At 43.5% G+C, this 8,826-nt stretch overlaps 1 protein-coding gene across 2 annotated transcripts in view; it reads left to right on the top strand.

The window, feature by feature from the left end:
* Positions 1-8,826, top strand: part of clpb (ClpB family mitochondrial disaggregase) — a 35,192-nt gene extending 26,366 nt beyond the window's left edge. For both annotated transcript variants that reach the window (XM_069718223.1, XM_069718139.1), the window contains 9 exons: positions 676-753; positions 3,582-3,637; positions 3,906-3,950; positions 4,476-4,637; positions 4,731-4,887; positions 5,226-5,299; positions 5,412-5,531; positions 6,603-6,707; positions 7,424-8,826. In XM_069718223.1, coding sequence (XP_069574324.1) covers positions 676-753; positions 3,582-3,637; positions 3,906-3,950; positions 4,476-4,637; positions 4,731-4,887; positions 5,226-5,299; positions 5,412-5,531; positions 6,603-6,707; positions 7,424-7,621 — 995 coding nt within the window. In that variant the 3' untranslated portion in view covers positions 7,622-8,826. The remainder of the gene's footprint in view (positions 1-675; positions 754-3,581; positions 3,638-3,905; positions 3,951-4,475; positions 4,638-4,730; positions 4,888-5,225; positions 5,300-5,411; positions 5,532-6,602; positions 6,708-7,423) is intronic.

Below are 8,826 nucleotides of genomic sequence, written 5' to 3'. Positions count from 1 at the left end.
GTTAGTACAGAAAAGGCCCGGCAGCGCTGACCACTGATCCACTGACTTGTTGGCGACACCCTGTCCATCTGTGGCTCTGGTTCTGGCCTCAGCCTCTCAACAGGTTCAGATTTGGATGAGTTTGTGCTAGTGTCTGCTTCTTGGGCCAAATACACTCTTTACTCCCCTCCGATCCACCTCATCATCTCCTCTTTGTGTATCTGTGTGAGTGTGGTTGCTGGGGTGATGGCAGGGTTGGGTAGGCACTCCTCTTTAAGCAAGCGTGTGTGTCTGTGTGTGTGTGCGAGGCTGCGATCTATGCTAAACTGATTTCAGCATGGCCGCGCCAGAGAGGCTAACACAATTACTGCAGGCTAATGGCCCCACTGACTGGGGGGGGAGGAGAGGCATTGTGGGTAGCTTTCTGGAGGTCTCTCATCTTGCGCTCTCTTCTCTCTTCTTCCTCCTTTTTTTTTTTTTTTCCACCAAATGTCTCTGACCCTTCTCTCATCCCTGCTCTCTCACTCTTTTATCATAGTTTCTGGGATACCCGCTGCCCTCAGGTCAGCTCGGTTCAGCTGGGTGAAACTTCGAATACTTAGTGGAAAAGCAAAGTCAACAATTGCAAATGACTGAAATAATGGCCTCCCTTTCTCTCCCTCTCTCTCTCTCTCCCCCTTCCTCGGCACTCTGCAGCCATCAGGAGGAAGGAGAACGGCTGGTACGATGAAGAGCATCCTCTCGTATTCCTCTTCCTCGGCTCATCAGGAATCGGTAACTCACTCGCTCCGACTTCTTTCACACCCATCGCTTTAATTCTGGTTTGGTCTCATGAAGTTCTACATCTTCCTCAAAGAAGCAGCCAAAATAAACAGAACACTTGAACAAGTTAGATTTCTGCGTGCCTAGTTCTCCTGCCAAACAAATTCATTCAAAGAACAGAATACACTAGACCACAAAAGAAAGCCTCATTGTCAGGTGTAAACATGTTGGAGAGGCTGGTTAGTATTCAGTTCATGTACGTCTCCAAAGTGTCACTTTTTGTTTTCTTAAATTGACTTGAAAAATGTCAGAGGTTTGAATTTTAAGACACAAAGGAAAGTGAAATAACTGAGGCACTTAAGAACTTTGGATGCTTGACAGACCTGCTGTCCAATTCCTACAACTCACAATCTAACATACGCCGCATTAAACAAAAAATAAAACATAAATGGGTGTAGCCACCGTGACGTCACTAATAGGTTTACTGAAAAGAGGTTTTGAAGCTCAGTGCGAGTTGCTCTGATGGTGGCACATGGGTGGAGCTGAAGTGGGCCGAATGAAGCCAGATTGCTGACGGCAGCACCGTGGAGACCAAAACTGTTTGTTTTTTTTGTATCCGGCTGTAAACATTTTTGTTGCGAAGTTGGACATTTTAACATGAACGTAATCTATGAATCTATATGGATTGGCTCACTTTAGGAGCCAGCCTTAAGTGGCCAATCAAGGAACTGCAGTTTTTGTCACTTCAGTGTTGGCTTTATTTGTCGGCCGGCTGGTCGCCGCTTGAAAAATAAACATTGTTCAATCGGTCGGTTGGTCCACCACTTTGGTCCAGACTGAAATATTATTCTCAAACTATTTGATGCACTGACATGAAATTTAGTACAAACGTGTGGTTCAGAGGGTGAATCTCTCTAACTTTGGTGATCCCCAGACTTTAAGATCTGAAGTGTCCGGTATTTTGGCTTATTACCAAATACTCGCAAAACTAATGACATTCCCAGAAGTACTTTAAAGTACTGAACACAATTGTGTTCAGTGCTCGTTAGCAACATCCTAACATGATAAACTGAGACGATGAACATGGTAAGCAATAGCTTCGGCATGCTGACATTATGGCTTAGCCCAAAGCACCACTTGCCCCACCATGGATACATCCAGTCAACTTATCAGAGGCAGTTATTATGAACAGCTTTTTGTAATTGTTTCAGATGACACCTTGTCATACTGCGCTGCAGCACTGCAGTGGCACCAAGTGTAGTCGTACCCACAAAGCCCCAGCTGGCCCTGTTGTTTCTCAGTCGATTTCCCTGAAGGGATAATAAAGTTTATCAGTCTACAAGTGGATTCAGCAGAGCAACTCCACATCCTTTTGAATCACAGAGAAAGTTGGATATGTGGGTGGATATTTCTGACGTCTGGAAGAGGCAGATCTGGTACTAATGTGCATATTATTACACAGTGATACACAGAATATTTAAAGAAGTAAGCAGATCAACATGGTGGTCCTGCAGCTTGGTGAAGTCCGTTCTGTTCTAAAAGCAAAACTAAAAACAAATCCTCACTGGGATGTCCTGAACCAGTCTGCAAAACTGGCATTCGGGACATCTTTGAATTGATCAGTATTGACACCAGAAAGCTCCATACGTTTCCAGTCTTTTGTTTACTGCAGCCCATTGAGCTCTGTGTGCACCTGCTGTCAGAAAAAAACAGCTGACTGCACATTAAAACACTGGAACCTCGTCCTAACATACTATTACTGTGAATGAAAATACTCAACGGCCATCGGGTCCAGTTACTGATATCCACTGGAGATGGAAGAGATGAACTACGACTTCCTGTCGGACATTTCCACACTGACACTCGTCAATCTGTGGAGATTGTAAAATATTCTGTAGGACAAATAATAAATGAAAGCTGTGATACCGGCTGTTATTTTCTAATAAACTTAAAACACCAACAAGCTTTACTAATTTATCTGAGGCCTTCTTTAAAGCAAAGTGTGCAATATTGAGGTGTATAAAAATATAAAAACTGAGATTTACCCACTCAGAACACTTTCAGCATCAAAGGACCAAACTTGACAGGGACATCTCTAGTTTCAGAGAAAATCTTAAATGTCCTCAACCATCAGCAAGGCGAGGAAGTGTGTGTGTGTGTGTGTGTGTGTGTGTGTGTGTGTGTGTGTGTGTGTGTGTGTGTGTGTGTGTGTGTGTGTGTGTGTGTGTGTGTGTGTGTGTGTGTGTGTGTGTGAGAGAGATGGCTGCACACAGAGAGTAAAGGGGGGATATTAAGGGCCAGATAGATGGTGCAAAACGAGGGAGATGGTGAAATGACAGGCCAGAGAGATAGATGAGGGAGAGACGGTGTTCATATTCTCTGTTCCCTTCAGCGACAAACAGTGGCCATGAGACATCAATATTAAACACAGCAACAAGACACACACACACACACACACACAAAATCATCATATCCGTATGCATACCAAACACAAGACATCAATATCATATATGAGCATTTATATGCAGAATATTTTACCGACAAACATATTGTGTGCTGCTGGAGATGATTGAAAGCTCCGTAGAGGGAGACGCTGGGATTCAGGCCAGCACTTAGCCAAGGAGAGAGATTGTCTTTCTGTCGGAAATGAGTAAGCTTGTTTTCCTGAATTCCTGAAATCGCTGCATGCTGATGTACTTTATAAAGGCAGGGACTGTTTTTTTTTTTTATATTAAAAACAAAGTAATTAATGGGGGAAGGGGTTGTTCCTATTGCATGATGAGTAATGAAATGATGTCTCTTGTTTTGTCTGGCCGGTTCGATGATGGCTGGTGTCACAGGAAAGACAGAGTTGGCCAAACAGGTGGCTCGCTACATGCACAAGGACATTAAAAAGGTTCGTGACGTAGCATCACACACACACACACACAAACGCGCGCGCGCACACGCACACGTGTTTCAGCAGGTGGACGATCACAGATAGAAAACACATGTAAGACTTTTAATTTAGGTGATGACAGAGAATTCAATTTGTGTGGGTTTCCATGGTAACCGTTAGTGCCACATGTTCGTCCGACAGTGCAATACAAAATGCACACTGACACAGTGCGTGCAGTGCAGTGTGTTGTGCTTCTCGTGGAGGTTAACCCATCGTGTGATTGCAGGGTTTCATCCGAATGGACATGTCCGAGTTCCAGGACAAACACGAGGTAAGAACGCGTTCACATCTTCCACATACACTCAGGAAGTTTGGAAGTGTTTGTCCCGTCTGAATCGCACACAACGTGTTGTGCCCGACAGAAGTTCATTCCTTTTAGATGAGTTCAGCTGTTACAGTTGCAGATATGACGCATTGGATTAATTCTGCTGATGCACTCATAATGGATGCATAAACCAAAATTAATGTTTTGGGTTTTTTTTGCCTGTTGGTGATGAATACGTTTAATCAACGATTCAGAGTTGCATTATGTTACAGTGTTGAAGAGCCACATCTAATCATTTCACCTCAGTGTTTGTCTTCAGAGTTCATTTTCAGTGGAGAGTAACAGAAAGCTTTATAGTTTAAGAACCTGTTTATTGTCTCTCAGAACTCGTGTTTATAGTTGGGAAGCAGTTTGAAAAGCCGGCCTTCATAAGAGGATGATTGTGAACATGTTGAGATAATCTCTCCATTAGAAACCGTGTTGCATTGTTTTCACCCACCGGTCCGTGACTCTCTCTCCTTTGTCTCTCAGGTGGCGAAGTTCATTGGCTCCCCACCGGGATACGTGGGACATGAGGAAGGGGGTCAGCTGACCAAGCTGCTGAAGGCGTGTCCCAACGCCGTTGTCCTGTTTGACGAAGTGGATAAAGCCCACCCTGATGTTCTCACGATCATGCTGCAGCTGTTTGATGAGGTGCGTTCAGGAACACTTTCATCCTGTGAAAACAGGTAAAACAGATGCAAACTTCCAAGTTCAGTACACTGAGCTCTCTTTTGTTTCTCTCAGGGTCGTCTCACAGACGGTAAGGGGAAGACCATCGAATGTAAGGATGCCATCTTCATCATGACATCCAACATTGCAAGTGACGAGATCGCCCAGCATGCACTGCAGCTCCGTCAGGAAGCCGAGGAGATCAGCCGCAGAAAGATGGCCGACAACCTCGGTGAGAGAACAACACATATGTATATACACTACGATGTACAACCTTATGTTCTCTGGTCTTCACACACACGTCTTACATACGTGACATTGTTGTAAAAACCCAACCCAACACATTTTTATCAGTTCTTATTGTATTAAATGGACATGATGATGATATTACATTAAAAAAACGGTCACGAATGATTTTGTCAAATTGACTAAACTGTCAGTTGTGACTTGTCACAGCGTCTCACAACATTTTAGGAGTTGCAGGAAATCCAGTGATTGTTGTTACACTGCGATTACCAGATTATTAAATTCATAAGTGAAATTAATGTTAATATTATGCTTCTTTTTCAGAGGATGTACAGAAAAGCGATGACGTCAAGATTTCCCGACAGTTTAAAGAAAGTGTGATTCGACCGATCCTGAAGGTAACACAGTCACATAAACACAAACCACCACCCCCCCCAGTTCTGGTGTGGTTCCAGACAGTCGGCCTGAGAGGCTGCAGTTTACATTGTTCTCTCTCTGATTCCTCCACAGGCTCATTATCGGAGGGACGAGTTTCTCGGTCGGATCAATGAAATTGTGTACTTCCTGCCGTTCTGTCACTCCGAGCTGCTGCAGCTGGTCAGCAAAGAGCTCAACTTCTGGGCCAAAAAGGTTTGAGCACCACTACGTACACATTAGATCTCTTCTATCTGACCGGTTCTGAGAAACGGGAGAAGAGTCTTTCATGCAGGAAATGTCTCCCAAAATCCTGCCGTCAGAGTCATTTCTGATTTGGATTGTGGCCGATGTGAACAGCCTTGCTGTCTGCCGACACTGTGTGTGTTTCAGTGTGACACGGGAATGAACAAAAGCTGCTGTTCTTCATCATTAAACAGGCCGCTGAACCCGCTTCATAGCACACACACACACACACACACATATATATATATATATATAACATGGGTGTCCTCCAGTGGGACTTGAAAGCCTCACCCTCTTCATCCTCCAGCCGCTGAGCTGTGCAGAAACACACGCAGATCAATATTATGTGCCACTGCTACTCACTATAATGTGATTACAGTGTTTAACATGTGGAGCCTTCATCAATATTTAATTATTAATATTACAGCTGGTGTCCTGACAGCCAACACGGGCCCTGCAGGCGACTGATAAGAGACCTGACTCTTTTCAATTTATCCCTCTCAGGAATGTTGCTGTGTGCGTTTTCTTGTGTGTCTTTTTCTAAGCGGTTTTTTTTTTTTCCACGTCTTTAATGTTTTTAGTTTTTTTGTTGTTGTTGCGTCTGGCTCATAAGAACTCGTGTCCGCGTGTGTCAGCGGTGCTAACAGCAGAAACATCATTATCACCAAATCCCCACCAGCCGTTTGTTTGTCACTCACTTGTATTAAAAGAATGAAATGTTCAGTGCCATCATTATCGCCTTAATATACATCTGGAGTAAAACATGGCATCTTATTTATTGAATGACGCGTTAACATCCGCAGCCGAATGAGTCCGCTCTGATCACCACTATTGACAGGTGTTTGATTAAAACGCATTAAGGGCCTGTTGATTAGCGCTGGCAGACATGCTGCCTGACAGTATCTCCCCTCTGCTGCTGCGCTTCTCTCTCCACCCATCTCTACTTTCTGTCCTTCTCTCTCCTCTCCAACAGACTGGTGTCTCACCCTCTGCCCTCTTTTTAACATGACCTCATCTCCCTCTCTCTCTCTCCGTCATCAGGCCAAGCAGCGCCATGACATCACTCTTCAGTGGGATCGCCCTGTCCTGGACCTGTTGGCGGGCGGGTACAACATGCATTACGGAGCGCGCTCCATCAAACATGAGGTATGCAGCCGCAGCAACACACAGACCGTCGCGTCTGGTGTCCGAAATGTCTTTAAGAGCTTCAAATGATATTTTCTATTAACATTTTACTCACTAGTTTGATCACTGACGTCTGAGGACACGACAACTCTGCAGAGAGCATTTCCTCATATTTTCATGTTGACATTTATAGGCACATGGGTTCTATTAAACTCATTGATTAGATTATTTGAATGTTTCTAGAAATTTTTACGTCCAAATAAGAGGTCAAGATAATCTACTTCGACTGCGGCCTGATGTAAAACCTGCAGTGTTGACTAAAACTTAAGAAATTGCTCGAGCTTTAAAAAAAAAAAAAAAAAGTGTGGTGGGCATTATTTATTGTTTCCTAATATGTACAGGCTGATCAATTGTTAATTAATCAAGAAAAACAATGAATATAATTGTTGTGTCCCTGTGTCGGTTATAAAATATTCTTTCAGTCTGTAGATATTGAATCTGTCACAACAGTCACTTGTTAAAATAAATGTCTACCATCAGCCTAGATTTTGTTTTCGAGAAGCGGCAATGCTCAGTGGTGTTAATTTACAACTGAAATGGCATTTACAAAAGGAGCTAACAATGTAAAATATAAAATGTGTTAAATATTTTGGAGTCTACGAGCCCCAACAAGTCCGACATCACGTCACGTAAAATACAGAGCTGCGTGAGCACTGACCTCGTCACTGATCCCTCAGGTCGAGCGGCGAGTCGTCAACCAGTTAGCCGCAGCGTACGAGCAGGAGCTGCTGCCCAAAGGCTGCATCCTGCGTCTGTCTGTCCAATCAGAGGACCCGGAGGAGCACAGCACGCCCAGTCTGCGCCTGGAGGTGGTCGGAGAGGACAGTTCATCGAGAATGCTGGACATCCGTCCGCCGCTCAGCCCTGAACACTAACCAGAAACACTACTCGCAAACACAGGGGATAAATACAGATCTGTCTGCATACTTGTGACACACTGTATTCATGTCATCGTCATCATCATCATCATCATCATCATCATCATCATCATCATCATCCAGTGTCAGGAGGGTGGATGGCTCAGGATGGATATTTCCCAATAAAAGTACCTCTGATTAAGACCACATCACTGCCTCTGATTCAGTGCACACGTGCGTGTAGTTACATGGCGACGTTTCCACAGCATGCAGATCAGTGTTCACCACTGATGTGCTGTAAACAGGCAAAATATCAGCCGACTAGAACAACACAACGTACGTCCAGTAGAGAGATAGCAGTTTGATCCGATGACATTTCAAGCTCACTTGATATCAAAGTAAAGCTCGGTGTAAAGGCTTCATTCCCGTGCAGCTTCAGCAGATTCACCACCTTCGAACATCGTCATCATCATCGTTATCATCATCATCAGTTGAAGCCATCGTGTCGGCTGAAAACCACGGCTTTGCCGCACATCTGTTGTGGTAGACTGTTGATCAATTTAGGTGTTACATCGTGATAAGTTCATGTCAATAGAGTAGAAGAAAAGCCTAAATATTTTATATTTATTCAAAATGTATTATGAAAGTTGATGGACATGAAAAGTGTCCTGACTTTAAGAGGAAGAGCAGCAGATAATTATGGCGGAGATGAAGAAAGAGAAAAAAGATTTAAGCAGGACATTTTTAATGAAGAAATTGTATTTTCTAAGTTGAACTAATATCATACATTCAACCGTGAAGGAAATATTATCAACCAAAGATAGTTCGACATCGTCTCTGTGTGTGCTAACACTCCTCTTTTGACAGACCCGCACATAAGAGCTACACTGATAATACATGTAAACACAACCAGCTTATTCATTTCATTTGAATAAAGAATGAATGACTCCACTTGAATTATGGGTAATATAACAACCCTGTGAATTGTTTCTGTTGATGCATGTTAATGTAAAGACGTCTCGTCTGTCACCACAGTGAGCTCTGCTGCTGTACACTGTCTGACATTAGGAGGAATCTAGAGTCATAAAGAAAAAAAAATATTCAAAGTGTTGCATCATAAATGTTTGAACAGCACGGTGACAAGGAGCCAAATGTAACCGGGCGACATTTTTCATTCTTGTATCCTAACCTCCACCGGGTGAATAAAGTCATCACAACAAAAA

This window comes from Brachyistius frenatus, unplaced genomic scaffold, assembly GCF_029030835.1.
Source record: "Brachyistius frenatus isolate BFR_SWC_R1_liver_20210118 unplaced genomic scaffold, ASM2903083v1 Contig_1, whole genome shotgun sequence".
Classification (NCBI taxonomy): domain Eukaryota; kingdom Metazoa; phylum Chordata; class Actinopteri; family Embiotocidae; genus Brachyistius; species Brachyistius frenatus.
Note: the sequence above shows the minus strand (reverse complement) of the source record. Positions and strands in the feature narration are given on the sequence as shown.